The 16,262-nt window shown below is 38.3% G+C and overlaps 1 protein-coding gene and 1 pseudogene across 7 annotated transcripts in view; one reads left to right on the plus strand and one right to left on the minus strand.

The window, feature by feature from the left end:
* Window positions 1-16,262, plus strand: part of CEP135 (centrosomal protein 135) — a 79,514-nt gene that overhangs the window by 34,996 nt on the left and 28,256 nt on the right. For all 7 annotated transcript variants that reach the window (XM_036270902.1, XM_036270875.1, XM_036270866.1 and 4 more), the window contains 2 exons: window positions 1,955-2,032; window positions 10,914-11,065. In XM_036270902.1, coding sequence (XP_036126795.1) covers window positions 1,955-2,032; window positions 10,914-11,065 — 230 coding nt within the window. The remainder of the gene's footprint in view (window positions 1-1,954; window positions 2,033-10,913; window positions 11,066-16,262) is intronic.
* On the minus strand, window positions 12,180-15,915 carry LOC118636431 (annotated as a pseudogene).

Below are 16,262 nucleotides of genomic sequence, written 5' to 3' on the forward strand. Positions count from 1 at the left end.
CTGTTCCCGCTAAGGGCACGTACCTCGGTTGCAGTTTGTCCCCAGCCCTGGTTGGGTCGTGTGGGTGGCAACCACTCGATGTGTCGCTTTCACGTCGATGTTTCTCTCTCTCTCTCTCCCTCTCCCTCTATCTGAACAAAATATGGAAAAATGTCCTCGGGTGAGGATTAAAAAAAAAAAAAAATACAATAATACTGACAACTCAGGAAAGTAACATTCATTCATATTACCAGAATCTCTGGATATTAGAGAGCCAGGATTTATGAGTTTACAACATATCTTTTACTTAAAAACTGAATTAGTCATCTCAATCCTTACGCCTCCTCTGATAGTTCCTATGTCACTATCCACCCAGTTGTCGACCCAGGCAGCATCACCGACGCCTCCCTCCCTGAAAGATCCTCTCACTCAGTCACCAAGTCTTACCAGTGCTACCTCTTAAATAATATTTAACATTTACTAAGTCCTTTTCATGTGGGAGGCTCTGCACTAAGTGCTTTTTACACGGACTCTCTCAGTGAATCTTGATAGTTGCCTTTTCAGGTAGGTAATTCTTATAGATGTGGTCTCTGAGTTATAATGAGTTTAAATAATTTGCCCAAGATCACCTATCTATGAAGTCATAAGGAGTCTGGCTCCTGAGGTTGCATGGGTTTCTCTTGAATCTGACTAGTTCTTTTCATTCTCCTGCTACCATCCTGTCCTGGTCATTCTCTGTCAACTGTGTTAGGGTATTAGCTGCCTCACAAATCTGTATTTCAAACTGAAGTCAGAGTCATCTTTCAAAGATAAAAATCCAATCATGTCACTTCTCATTTAAAATCCATTAACTGTTTTCAAGGATTTCAGTGATTGACCTTTGCCTACTTCAAGGTCTAGCTGCTTTTCTCCAAACTCATCTTCCTCTTTTCCCACCCCTCATTTTCTCCACTCCAGGCTAAATAGACTTTTTCTTGCTCCAACTTTCGACATAGGCTATTGAAAAATCCTTTACCCTTTTAATCTCCTTACCTGGATAATTTCTATTCATCCTTGAGAGCCAGGTTAAATATCATTTCACACGGGAAATGAACCCTAGACTCTAAATTTCTTTTTAATATATTGCCATTAAGTTCCGTTTTGTTGCAAAATATGCATGGATTTTATTCTAATATCTTTTTAAGGTTTGTCTTTTCTACTAGGCTATAGTATTTATGATATCAGAGACTTTATACATTGTGTACTCACGACTGTATTTCTAACACCTTTGTTTGGTGCTTGTATATAGTATGTATTCAGTACTGGTTGGAAGATTCAGTAAATGAAAAAATGCATACAAAAATGCACAGTGACTCTTTCAACCAGATGTATAATCCAAACATCAAATGTCTTTATTTTTAATGAATAATGTGGATGGAAGTATGAATCCGCACTAGAAAAATTCTCAGGAAACACCAATTTATATTATTTGTCCTATACTTAGCATCAGTAAGAGTTGGATAAAATAATATAACCAAAAAAAAAACCAACACTTGTGTTCACACTGTTGACCAGCCTATTCTTGAAACACTGGTGGCTTGCACAGCTCTGTAGTATTGCTTCCAGTGCCTTTCTGATCGCATCTTTTCTTTCTTTACACTCTTCCTCATCTCCTCTGTGAGGACGTACTCCTGAGCTTACTTAACCTGCTGTTTTTTTCTCTTTATGGTTGTGCTAATGAATCTATATATATAAATCTTTATGAATGAATTCATACCAATCTGTGTCTTCTGTTACAATCACACATGGAGGTAGAGTGAATGTGTTTTTTTCAACCAAAGCATCGTTTTTGTAAAATGTCTAATAATTTTTTTCTAACACATTCTGTTATTTAAAAAAACCAAGTAGAATAGTACTGGAGATTGCATTGCAAACTTTGGTAATTTTGTTGTATTATCTGATGTGAATGAACATCTTTTATAAAATTCTCTTTCAGACTTTCCAGGAAATGAGTCTTTTTGGAAAATCAGGATTAGAGAAAACTATTGAACATTTAACATATGTTAATCACCAGGTAATTTATCAAACTGGATTTGTGGTGTATTGTATTGTATGAATGACTATGTCAATTACAGTTTTAATATACTGTGTATATGTATATTTTTAAATATGTTTTTATTGATTTGAGAGAGAGAGAAACAAACATTGATGTTAGATGATAACATTAATTGGCTGCCTCTTGCACACCCCCTATTGGGGATGGAGCCTGCAACCTGGGTATGTGCCTGGGAATCGAACTGGTGATCTCTCGGTGCATGGGACAACACTCAACCATTGAGCCACACCAGCCAGGGCTATGCTGTATATTTTTGATATTACAAAATAGTATGCTAGAGAAGCTGTATAATAATGAGTATGTACTACTTGGGTTTACATTCTGTAGGCAATACTTAAACTTTCTATCCCTCAATATTTTTATTTGTAAAATAAGAATAATGCTAGTACTTAATTTGTGGAGGTTAAATGAGTTAATACATATTAAGAACTTAGAAGAGTCACTGAGTATTATAAGCATTCCATAGGTGTTACTTATGCTTATTGTTTTGTTCTTGTTAAAAAATTATATACAGACATAGAGTACACAGTAAAATTCACTTTCAGCCCTGGCCGGTTTGGCTCAGCAGTTAGAGTGTCAGCCTGCGGTCCCGAGAGACCTGGGTTCGGATCCCGCTAAGGGCATGTACCTCGGTTGCAGTTTGTCCCCGGCCCTGGTTGGGTTGTGCGGGTGGCAGCCACTCGATGTGTCCCTTTCACGTCGATGTTTCTCTCTCTCTCTCTCTCTCCCTCCCACTCTATCTGAACAAAATATCAAAAAATGTCCTCGGGTGAGGATTTAAAAAATAAATAAATAAATAAAATTCACTTTCATTCCTTATTGCTGTCTCTAGAAATAGGATTTTTAACAAATTGGTATGAGTTCTGACAGTCTTTTTCTCTCTGTTTCATTTTGTCACTGTTTTTATTTGTCCACTAATTCTTTCTATCGACTTTGGGTAAGCTGATTTTTTTCTCTTCCTCGTGGGTTGTAAATTCCTGCTTCTTTGCATGCCTGATAACTTTAGATTGGATGTCAGCCATTGTGAATTTTACCTTTTTGTTTACTGGATAGCTTGATTTTCTATAAATACTCTTGAGGTTTGTTCTGTGATACAGTTAAGTCAGATGGAGGTAGCTTAATCCTTTTCACTTTTGCATTTAAGCTTTCATTGGGTAGGACCAGAATAACATTTAGTCTTGAACTAATTTTGTTTCACTACTGAGACAAAACCCTTTTGAGTACACTACGTGTTGCCCCATGAATCATGGTGTTTTAAAATGACTGATGTGAACATAAACTACTCCTGGCCCCACATGGATCCTAAATATTGTTCCCTGTAATTCATTGATAGTTCTTCCCCTGACTTTGGGTAGCATCCTCTGTACTGAGCTCTGCTCAGCTGAAGACTCAAGGGCCACCCTTTGCAGACTTCTGGAGCTCTCACTCTGTGCAGCTCTTCTCCAGTATCTTCTCTGCCAACTCTAATTGCCTTGTGCTCCCTTGACTCTCAGTCCTGTCTTCTGAACTTAGGGGAACCACTAGGCTCCACCTGGGTTCCTTTCCCTGTGCCACAGCCTGGAAATTCTTCAGGCATCAAGTTGGAGCAATCATAGGGCTTCTTATTTGTTTCTTGTCTCCTGGGTCACTGTCCATCGTTGCCTGATGCTCAGGGTCTTGAAAACTATTGTTTTTAATATATCTTACCCATTATTTTAGTTATCAGGTAGGGTTTCTGTTACTCCAGCTTCCCCAGAAGCTGAAAGTGAGAATGAATGAACTTGAAAATGTATCTGAAGTACTATAAGTTATTGGAAAGAGACTAAGAAAAATATAAAATAAAGTCTTAGAGAATAAACCGAGAAGGTCTAACATGTATTTAGTCAGAATTCTAGGAGAATATAATAGAATGTGGGAAAGGCAGTAGTTGGAAGAGATAATGACTGGTAATTTTCTAGGTATCATAAAAACATAGGAATCCTCGGATTTAGAATGTGCAAAGAATTCCAGTAGCATGGTAAATAATGTAAGATACCTGTGTATAAATTTTTAGGATCTTTATAGAAAACATTATGCAACCTTATTGAAAGACATTAAAGAAGATCTAAATAAGTGGAGCAATATATCAGGTTTATGCAAAAGATGAGAGATAATCATGTTTGAAAAAAGAATCTAAATTCTCCCCAAATTGATCTATGAAGGTAATGTAGTTCCATCTGAAATCCCAAGAAGGTGGTGTGTGTGAACACTGACAATAGATTTTAAAATATACATGGAAGCAAAGAGCCAAGAATTACAAAGAGATTTTAAAGAAGAAGAACATGATAGGGAAATTGTCCTGTTTGATAGGAAGGCTTTAGAGCCAGTAAATAAGAGAGGGTGGTAGTATACAGGGATTCAAAGAGAAGGATAAAACTCTCAGAGAGTGAACTCACAAACCAACAAATGTATGGAAACTTGATAACAGAGTCCTTTATATATAAATGGAGAAAGGATGGATTATTCAGTAATTGTTTCTGGGATAATTGTTTATTCATATAGTGTATATGCATATAAAAAGTAATTGGTCCTGGCCGGTTTGGCTCGGTAGTTAGCGCATCAGCCTGTGGACTGAAGGGTCACCGGTTCAGTTTCGGTCAAGGGCATGTACCTTGGTTGCAGTTTGGTCCCTGGCCGGGTCACATGGGAAGCAACCAATTGATATGTTTCTCTTATGTCCATGTTTCTTTCTTTCCCTCCCTCCCTCCCACTGTCTGAAGATAAATGGAAAAAATAGTCTCAGGTGAAGACTTAAAAAAAATACTAGTTGGATCCTAACTCAAATTTACCATACTCCCAAGTCAGTTCAAGGTTACTTGGATCCTTGAATGTTCAAGATAGCTATTATTATAGCTATTATTTTTTTAAAAAGATATAGAAGAAAATCTTTTTTACCTTAAAGAAATAATAACAATAATAATAATCACTTATAAAGCATTTACTGTATGTCATGTGCTTTTTCAGTATTTACAAATATTATTTTAATTCTCACAACAACCATATGAAGTAAATGCTTATATTACCCTCATTCTGTAGATAAGGAAAGTGAGGCAGAGGGAAATTTGTCTAAGATCACACAGCTAACAGGTGTCTGGTGCCAAAGTGTGGTGCTCCTAAGAAAGACATAAATAAGTTTAATGAAAACATAAATAAATGGGCCCACACTTACAAGGACATCTTTGTTTATCAAATAGCCATGAATTGAAAAGATAAGCCACTAATTGAGAGAACAACTTGCTGTACATTTAGCTTAAAAAACTCGACAGAAGATATGAATTGACACCTCTTGACAGAAGAAATTATAGATGGTTAATAAACATAAAAAGATGTTCTACCTTAATAGTAGGGAAAAGTAAAACCACGGTAAATTATTTCACATTCATTAGAAATTAACAAGTTATAACCAGTACTATTAGCGGGTGTGTGTAGCTTCTGGAAGTGCAAGCGGGTACCCCTTTGGAGAATAATTGGGTATTGTCTAGCAAAGGTATATCCTTTGAACCAGCAGTTTCATTTCTAGATGTGTGCCCTGGATGGAGGTCAGCAAACTATGGCCCTTGGACCAAATCTGACCTCCTATCTGTTTTTGTAATAAAGTTTTTGTTGGAACGCAACCATGCACATTGTTTTACACACTACCTATAGCTAGTAGTATTTTTTTGTTTGTTTATTTTTCTCTGCATGTGTTGGCATCACATTAAAATAGGCCCACAATTGCTTATTCAAAACCCCTGGGGCCAGAGTGGCTTGGAATTTAGAATATTTTGGATTTTAGAAAGGTAAATATATTAATATTTCTGCAGCAAAACATAACTAATTTTTTTCCAAAAGGGTCAAGAAAGCTCAGATCAGCTTTTATCAGTTCAGGTCAGGTTGCACCACCAAATTTAGGGTTTTCAGAGTTTTTTGGTATTTGGTAATCACAGAAAAAGGATTGTGGAGACGAGTGTCTAAGGGAAGAGTTGTATGTAGTAACTAACATTCATTGGACAGTAACTATTTGCCAGACATTCTGCAATGCTCTGGACAGGCATAACCCTTACAGTAACCTTGTGAGATAATTACTGTTACCATCCCCATTCTAAAAAGCAGGAAATATGTCCGGCCAATGTGATTCAGTGGTTGAACGTCAACCCATATACCAAGAGGTCTCCGGTTTGATTCCTGGTCAGGAATGTGGGCGATCCCCAGTGAGGGGCATGCAGGAGGCAGCCATTCAATGTTCTCTCTCATCGATGTTTCTATCTCTTCCTCTCCCTTCCTCTCTCTCTCAAATCAATAAAGGAGCACTGGCCTATTTGGCTCAGAGGTTAGAGTGTCGACCTGCAGACCAGAGAGTCCCAGATTTGGTTTCCGCTAGGGGCACATACCTTGGTTGCAGTTTGTCCCCTGTCCCATGGGGTTGTGTGGGTGGCAGCCAGTCAATGAGTCTCTCTCACATCGATGTTTCTCTCCCTCTTCCTCCCTCTCTCCTTCCCACTCTATCTGAGGATAAATGCAAAAATGTCCTCAGGAGAGGATAAAAAATAAATAAAGGGGAAAAATTTTTTAAATGATAAAAATAAAAAACAAGAAACAAGCATAGAAGTGTGGATCTGTAGCTGTTTTAATGGATTAGTAGCAATAGACCATAGGGCTCACAAAGCCTAAAATATTTACTCTGGCAGAAAACAAAAAACAATATAGATGTCAGTTACAAGGAAAATAGACGAATGTTGGTCATTCAGACGATGGATTGTTATAGAGCTGCGAAAATGAATGAACAAGAGCTACAAGCATCAACATGCATTAATCTTACAGCTGTAATGTCAAAGAAAACATGCAGTGTGATTCCACATATGTAGTGTTTAAAAACATGCAAACCTAAACTATATTGTTTAGGAATTCATATGGTGTGGTACACTAAGAAATGGGAATCACCAGACTCAGAGTAGTTTGTGGTTACTGGGAGCAGGGATTGGGATGTGATTGGATATGGCTCACAAATAGTTTCAAAGGTTCACATAATATTTTTTAAGTCAGGTGATAGATACACAAATATTCATTTTTCAATTTTTTATACTGCACGTGTGTACTCTCTTGTTTGTATAAGATATATGCAAGGAATTCTGAAAGGTTTTTCATGACAAAAACAAAATAATGTTCCTTTCCCACCTCCCTATCCCAAAAACTACCCACAACTCTAACTTTCTCCTGGTGTTTATCTCCTTGTTTCTAAATAATGGGCTTGTGCTGCTTAGTTTTACTTTACTGATTTAAGATTATTTAGTGAATTTCCATGATGATAGATAATGGCTTTGCACTCTTCCCTTTTTCTTCCCACTACCTCAACATAGTTTTATTAACTATTTTTCATACTTTAGTAGTTATTGTTTATATTATCATGACCTCTAGTGGTTCACCAATCAGCCAAGTGGGACAGTACTATTGTTGCCTTTTTTCTTGTAGATCTTTTTCCTGGAATTAATAATTGCCTCTGTTTTGTTATGTTTCATTTCATTTTGTTGTTACTTTTCTGTTCTCCATTGAACCCACTGTTAATTTTTGTCAAGAACGTCAACATCTCTGCCACATGCCTTTCAATATTTTAAAATATTCAAATGTGTTGGTTCTGTTTTTCCCCCTGAAGATCTCCATTTTGCCATCTTCTTTCCACTCTGGACTATATCTCTCCATAGCTGTCCTCAGAAATATTTCCCTGCTTCCCCCTCCTGTGATGAAGCAAATTTTTTCTTAATTTTTGCTGTTTTCCTTTATTCTAGTATAGCATCTTCTCTAGGGTTTCCTGAAAAAGAATACATAGGATGGAATTTGGGGGGGGGGTACTCTAAGTGTCTGAAAATGTCTTTATTCAACTGTCATACTTTAAAACTTTGATTTATGATATAGCTTAAGTATCTGGAATTTTAGATTGAAACATTATTTTCATTAAAAATTTTGAATACTGTCCTCACTGTCTTTTAACTTTCTCTGATACTCTTTTTTTCTTAGTTGTTTGTACATGATACCTTTTATTTCAGACAATTTTAGGATTTTCTCTTTATATCTTGCTTTCAATTTCTTGGATAATTTACTATACTTTTCTATATTCTCTCTCTCTGGAACTTTTATTAGCTAGGGTTATACTTCCTAAGGAGAGCTGGGGTTCTTATATTTTCTTCCTGGTTTTCTCTCTGATTTTTAAAATTCTATTGTCTGGGAGATTTCCTCAACTTTATCTTCTAACCCTTCTATTGATTTAAATATATATATATATAAAATTACATTTTTGATATCCAAGAGAACTTTTAGAAAGAGGTGGGAGATAACCAGGGGTGTGAGAGTCCCAGTATATGGACTTGTTGCCAATTTCCTGTTTAATTCTGCTCCTGACCCCAGCCTACCACCTGGTGCTGCCACAAGCTGAGCTTCTTCAGGACATATCATCTGGCTGCGCATTGGTATTTCCTGTTGTGGTCCCTTTAGAGCAGTGGTGTTCAGTGAGAGTCAACTCTGCCTCCTAAGAGAGAGAAGATGCTTCTCATATCTAGAGATATTGGCCAAGGATGCTACTAAACATCCTGCAATACTCAAGACAGTCCCCACCCCCCAACAAAGAATCATCTGGCCCCAGATGTCAGTAGTCCCTAGGTTCAGAAACTGCTTTGGATTGTATCTTTCTTCCATTCTGAGTCATTATTCAGTCTACTCTTTCTCTTCCACAAGTTGTTGAAGTCACATCTACTCTGTGTCCTTATGAGCATATATACCTTTCTTATTCCTTTACTGTCATTTTAGCACTGTTTCCAGAGAAAGAGGAGATAAAATGTATGTGGTCTGTTTATAGTTTTAACTGGAAGACATGTTTATTACTAATATTTCTTGGTTTTGAATTTTATATATACAATTATTACTCTATTTTATATTTAAAGTGTTTATTCTTTCCCACTGCCCTAAAATGCTACCTTTTCTAAATTTACATATATGTACATGTATTTGCTTGTCAATTTCTATGTGAAATCCACACTGTTGTTGTTTTTTTGATTTTCACCTAGGGATATTTTTCCATTTATCTTCAGATAGAGTGGGAGGGAGGGAGGGAAGAGGCGGGAGAGCGAGAGCGAGAGAGAGAGAGAGAGAGAGAGAGAGGAAAACATCTATGTGAGAGAGACACATCAATTGGTTTCTGACCAGGGCCAGGGACTGAACTGCAACCGAGGTACATGACCTTGACCGAAATTGAACCTAAAACTCTTTGATCCACAGACCAACACTCTAACTGCTGCTGAGTCAAGCCAGCCAGGTCCAAGTCCACTTTGTTTAAATTACAGTAGCTTTCTAATTTAAATTAACATCACATAAGGCAAGCCTGCTTACATTCTTCCCCCACCCCAAATGTTTCCGTTTTTTGGGTTTTGTTTTTTTTTAATGTCTGGTCTTATTTATCTGTTCCTCGTAGAAAATCTCATTGTGAACTGGACTCAGACTTAGAGGTAGGAATTCTCAGAGAAGACAGCCTACATCTCTTGGCAATCTGTTCTGGCGTTTTTCTTTGGACTCCTTCATTCTCTTAGCCTAAAGTTTAGTATATTCTGTGGCCTCTTATTTTTCTTAGTGTGCTGTGTCTTCAGAGCAATACCCTGACGTTTGTGTTGCAGGACATGTGAAGTAACAAGACACTGAATCTTGGGTGCTTTGGTCCCAGGTTTCTTTTCTTCTTTGTTTAGGGGCTGTCTTACAACATATTGGTGGGCATCATCTTAGAGAGATTGGAAAGTTTGTTGATTCTGCTAGGTCTTTTGGACCCCAGGCAACAGGGCACAGTAGTATCAATGAGACCAGGAATGTCTTTCTCTCCTTTTTTTAACAATGACCAAGTTGAGAATACTGAGATTGGCATCCATAATGCAACCCCAAACAGATTTGTCCTTTTTTTCTATAGTCCTCCGTGGTCTATAACAGGAATTCCCCTTACTCAGTAAGGGGACACCCTGGGTCAAGACACCCTGGTTCATGGGGAAACTTTGTTGTTCCCACCACTGATTGGAACCACATACCCCTTCCATTCTCACCCAGAGCAGTAGCAGCAACTTCCGTGGCCATACACTTCTCACAAAAGGTGCGAAGTTTGTGTTCATTGTCCACTTCAGTGAGTTTCTGGCAGCCAGTGGCTGGGAAAGAGATGTTCAGCTTCATCCTAATGTAGTCGACTGCCTTCAAGGCACCATGAGAAACAGTTGTTTTTTTAAATTTCCTTTTTTCTAAATGAATTTTAGAATTTCTATTACGATTCTTGTTGAAATTTCATTGGATTTACAGTTATTTCAAGAAATGTTATTACATTTCCAATATCATGTTCCCCTTTAGAAACATGGTGTGTCTTTACAGTAAGTCAGGTTATGTTTTATGCCCTTCAGGGAATTTTTACAGTTTTTTTCATATGTCTTACACATTTGTATTTGGGTTACAGTATTTCTGCTGTGATTTTTCTTAAAATCAGGCCTAGTTACTTATTGTTGTGTGTTTTTCCCCCAGAAATTTCTTAAAATTTTGTTCTAATTATTTCTCTTCCTATGTTTATTGTATGGATATATTTTCTTTTCTTCCTTTCTTGCCCCCCCCCCCTTTTTTGCTATCTTTTCTTTCCTTTCAAGAATATTGAAAAGGAGAGAAAAATGTGTATGCCTATTCTAACATGTAGAACCTAAAGAGTACACATGACTTATAAAGGACTTTTAAATTAATTTATTTCCTTAGTTTTATTCCAGAAATGTTATTAAAATATGCTTAAGAAAACAAAACTAAGACATATACATATTAATTTTTAAAATTTAAATTATAGCTTGAAAATGAAAACTGTGAATTAAAGTCTAAAATAGTAATAATGAAAGAATCAATGGAGTCATTAGAGAACAAAGCAAAACTCCAAGCTCAAAAACTTAGCCATGTGGTTGGTGACACATCTCTTCAGAAAACAGAGATGAACTCACTTAGGTAAGTTTATTGAATGTTTTGTTATTTCACCTCTGGGAACAAGTTTATGGCTAAGTGAGGTTCATTATAGTGGCATTTTTGGACTTGGCCTTTAAGCAGTAGTACCCAAAGTTTGCCTTGCAGCAGAATCACCTGGGGAGCGTTTGAAAAGTATGGATTTAGGGGCTGATTGCTGGAAGTTCTTATTCACTGAGTGAATCTGGGTAGGTTTTGAGTATCTATATTTTTAAAGACTTTCTTAGATTGATATGATTGCAGGCAAGTTTTTGTGCCTACCTCTTTCAGAAATCCCCCTAACATATACTTCAAATCATTTGTACTCCATAGCACAGGATTGCTGAAAATTACAGAATTTTTTGCTACTTTCATCATTGTCCTTATCTTTCCTCTCACAAAGAAATGTAAAATCAGAGTATGTATGTACAGAGTCTAAAATGGAGGTGTGTCTGAAAAATGGTAAGAAGGTCAATACGAAAACATAGGCTGTATCTACAGGTTGGAATCAGGTTATAAAGTTGATATGATAACCAAGAGTGTCTGGATTTTACCTTATAAACATAGAGAATGAACAGAAAACTTTAACCCGGGGGTGACATGAGTAGCATGCCTTTTAAAAAGTCATTCTGGCAGAAATAGGAAAGATGGATTTGGAGTCTTAAGAAGACTGACGGGCCCTGGCCAGTTTGGCTCAGCGGTTAGAGCGTCGGCCTGCGGTCCGGAGAGAACCGGGTTCGGTTCCCGCTAAGGGCATGTGCTTCGGTTGCAGTTTGTCCGGGCCCTGGTTGGTCGTGTGGGTGGCAGCCACTCGATGTGTCCCTTCACGTTGATGTTTCTCTCTCTCTCTCTCTCTCTCCCTTCCTCTCTTCACAGTCCTAAGAACGTAAGGCTGGGCTTTCAGTGCCCGCCTTGGGCACCCTAGCGTACAGCTCCTGTCGTGTTTTCTTTGTTGTACTAGTACCTTTTCTCTTGTGAGCTCAGTCTGCTGCTTCTCTCACCTAGGGGTGATTCCATAACTTTGTTTTGCTGTGACAGAAAAATCTGACTTATCTTACTTCTGAGGAAAATATGTCAATCACTTTCTCCATTATCAGTATACATTGATAGAACCGTGAGTTCAAGTCAACAGGTCCAAATCCAAAGCTAAACTCAATGCAAACCATAATACCAGGCACTCTATGGAGACAAAACCATATTTTATATGGTTAATAGAGATCTTGCTACCCCTTTAATCACATCAAGTTCTCTTTCCCTTGACATGAAGACGTTTAAGAAGCTGATGCTCAAATATGTTTCTTTCCATCCACATGGTGGACCATCTTCTCTTTCCCTTCCTGAGTCAGGCATTTCTCTCCAAATTTCAGTGCCACCAAACAGTCTTTTCTTTTCAAGAAAGACTTTCTTTTCACCAAATAGAATATATCAAGCATAGTTTGTAATTGTCTAAATAGAGGATCTTTTGTCTGGTCTTTTGGTGCAGCACCAGAGGACATAATACAAAATCCCACTTTATAACCAAATGACTGTTGTCTCCTTTGATATTTAGCATTTAATGAGAACTAGCATTTTATGCCCCAATTCAAAACTTTATAGCAAAAATTCTATAAAGCAACTTCGCTCTATCCAGGAAAGATGGTCTTAGCCCCTCAGAGGATGCTGGTCATCCTCTGGAGTTGGGGTCAGTAAGATTTTTTTGTAAAAGGACAAAGTATTTTAGACTGTACGGCCAAGTAGTCTCTGTTACATGTACTCAATCCTGCCTTTGTAGTGCAAAAACAGCTATAGACAATATATAAACAAAGGAGTATGATTGTGGTTCAGTACAATTTTATGGACACTGAAATTTGAACTTCATAGAATTTTATGTCATAAAATATTAATCTTCTATTGAGATATTTTTCAGTCATTTAAACATGTAAAAACCATTTCTGGCTCTTAGGTTTTACAAAAATTGGTAGCAGGCCATAGTTTGCCAGCACCTGCTTGAGAATAAATAATTTCCAACCCAGTTAGACAACTAACCTTTCTCAATCAATTCCGTAGTAAACAGCCTTAATCCTCACAATTGCTAGCTACGAGGCTTTAAACATTTAGATTCCTGCAGCTGAAATGGTTTTCAGGTCACTTTAGTCTTTAGTTATCTGTGAACATTCTTGAAAACTATAGGGTTATATACTTAATCCAGGATCAAATAAATGTGTTAGCAGATTTCCCTTCAGGGCGCATAAACTGTAGTTGGAGTTAATACGAGGCAATAGGTATCAGTTATCACAGTAGAATTTAGGTATATTCAGCAAACCAAATATAACTGTTCTCACTTGAAAAGTATTTATTTGTTAAGAGAATAAAACCATTGTAGATAAGAAGAAGGCTCATAGACTCCTTAGGATGCCTAAAAACTGTCCCCTGAGCACATATGTCTAACATTTTTCTACAAGACAGAAAGAGGAGCCAGGGCCCTAAATGACAATGCTGAGCTCATAGAGCTGGATGGGAAAGGGCCAAGGGAACCATAACCACCAGATACAAATCATCATCCCATTGCTGAGAGGTGAAAGAAAAGCAGTCCTGATTCTTTTCCTCTCTGCCTCACCAAAAGATGTTACTTAATAGTAGCCTTTCTCAGTTAGTGGTAGGCCATAACCATAGACTCTTAGAGACATCTAAAATAAAATAGGGATACCATATCAGTTTGTTTCCTCTAATAGGCCATTAGAATTCCAGCCTACCCCTCTTAGATGGAGCTTCAGCTCCATTTTAGAACTTGAACACTTTTTATGAATAAAGGACCCTTTAAGATGCTGTCCATTATGAAGGATAGTAATCACTTTGCCCCCTAAAATGAAATCTTGCATACCTCCATGTAATGTAATATAATATATCTCTATGTAATGTAATGTAATATAACTGAGGAATTTGAGTCTCAGTCATATGGGTAGTAGAGAGCTAGAACTTTGATTCTAAGTGAAGTTTTATTGACTTTCTGGTGGGAAGTCATCACTTTCCTTTGCTATGTTTATAGCACTTTCAAAGCTAAGTAATTGGTTCAGTTTTCCTAATAACTTAGTTCTCAAAAGGCTCTCAAAATTTCCTTTCCACACACCATGATGAACAAATAATATGAGAGTCACTCAGCTATTTTTCACAATGAACTTTATACCGTACTTCAGTTCTTTTATTAAGAAGACCCATATCTTAGCAGCAATATTCTGTCAGAAAAGTTATATCTAAGGTCTGATATAGAATCCCTGTTGTCCCTCCTTCCCTGTATACACTAGAACATGAAAAGACAAAGCTATGTTTAGGACTCACCAAGGACCTCCTTTATATGTAAGATGTTACTTTTTTTTTTTATCCTCACCCGAGGACATTTTTTCTATTTTTTGTTCAGATGGAGTGTGGGAGGGAGAGAGAGAGAGAGAGAGAGAAACATCGATGTGAAAGGGACACGTCGAGTGGTTGCCACCCACACGACCCAACCAGGGCCGGGGACAAACTGCAACCGAGGCACATGCCCTTAGCGGGAACTGAACCTGGGTCTCTCAGGACGGCAGGCCGACGCTCTAACCGCTGAGCCAAACCGGCCAGGGCAAGATGTTACTTTTTATATAAAGATGTTACTTTATCAACCTGACTTTCATTAGGAATTAACTGCTAATAAACTAAGATGTAAAGAGATCTTTACATTTCTACTTAGGATTTTAAGCACCGCCAACTACTTGGGACTCTGTGGGCCACTCTGTTTTTGAAAAGACTTTGTATAGCTTACTGGCAGACATTTTCCCTTCCACACAGGGGATGTTGGTCTCCCTGTATTCTTAATAGAAGGCAATGTGATGTAGTAGAAAAACATTGATATCAAATTAGACCAGCCTAGATTTACACGTTTTCTTTGCTTTGTCACCTTGGACAAGCTATTGGTTGTTTGTTTCTATAAAATTGGATATAGTTCTAATTGTGGAATTGCTCTAGGAATAAATGAGCTATTACATATAAAGTATCAATACAATGAATATGTCCTGTGGTTATATCCCTCAGAGTAATAGCTATAGTACCCCCCCCCCCAATTTGTATGTTTTATTTCCTACAAGGCAGCCAGGATGGGGGTGCCGAGCTTCAAGCCAGGCCTGGCCAAGGGGCCTTCCTCTAGCAGGGGTGCATGCCAGGTTCTCGGGTCTGTCCACAAGTGGGCTGGTTTTTAGACAGACTGTCATAGGTGCTGGATGGAAGGCCCTGAGGGGCATGGGTGGTGGGCTGGGATGGGGGTGCACACTTGTGGAGCTAGAGGTAGCAGGCTCTATGATCAGGGGCTCTTCCATGGGACCATACCACTTCGCCATGCAACCATTCTTGTCAATGAGGAACTTGGTGAAGTTCCATTTGATGGCATTTCTGAGGATTCCCCTCCCTTTGGGCTGGACTTTCATCCTCTTCCACAGAGGATGGGCATCATCTCCGTTCACACAGATCTTGCTAAACATATCGAATTTGACGTTATAGCCAGCGACGAACTCTTTGATCTCGGCATTAGCACCTGGCTCCTGCCTCCCAAACTGGTTGCAAGTGAAAGCCAGAATCCATAAACTGCACTCAGCATATCGGGCGTGCAGGTTGATGAGCTGAGTGTAGTTTACATCTGTTTTGCCTCATTGCGAGGCCACGTTGGTGACGATGCACACGAAGCCCCGGTACTTGTCTAGGTTAACCATGTGCCCATCGATGTCCTTGGCTGAGAATTCGTGCATGGACCGAGCACAGTGCCAATTGTCGTGGGATGCACACATTGTGCTGGCCACGCCAGGCGTGGCAAGAGCACCGCACAGAAGCATAGGCTTCAGCAGGCGGCACAAGCTATAGCTTTTAAGAACAGCTTGAGTAATAGTGCAATAGTCCAATCACCTGGACTCACAGATAATTTTATGAAATAAAATTTCATGACCATAGACTCTTTCCAACTGGATTGTGTTTGGTTGTACAGTTCTAAAGACATCATCCTCAACTTGACTTTCCTCCCTACCTTTGGGTCATCAGTCACTTGCTACTTGAGCAATCACTGTGATCCTTCCTCTTTCAGAACACCTTAGTGTTGCCAGTAAAACTTCATTTTCAAGGAGCTGTGGTGGTTTCAGAATCCAAACCTCCTCCCTATTAAGCAGCTCTAAGTTAAGCCACTCTTGGTATCTTCCCTGTCTTATCCTCA

Source organism: Molossus molossus, unplaced genomic scaffold (genome assembly GCF_014108415.1).
Source record: "Molossus molossus isolate mMolMol1 unplaced genomic scaffold, mMolMol1.p scaffold_m16_p_1, whole genome shotgun sequence".
NCBI lineage: Eukaryota > Metazoa > Chordata > Mammalia > Chiroptera > Molossidae > Molossus > Molossus molossus.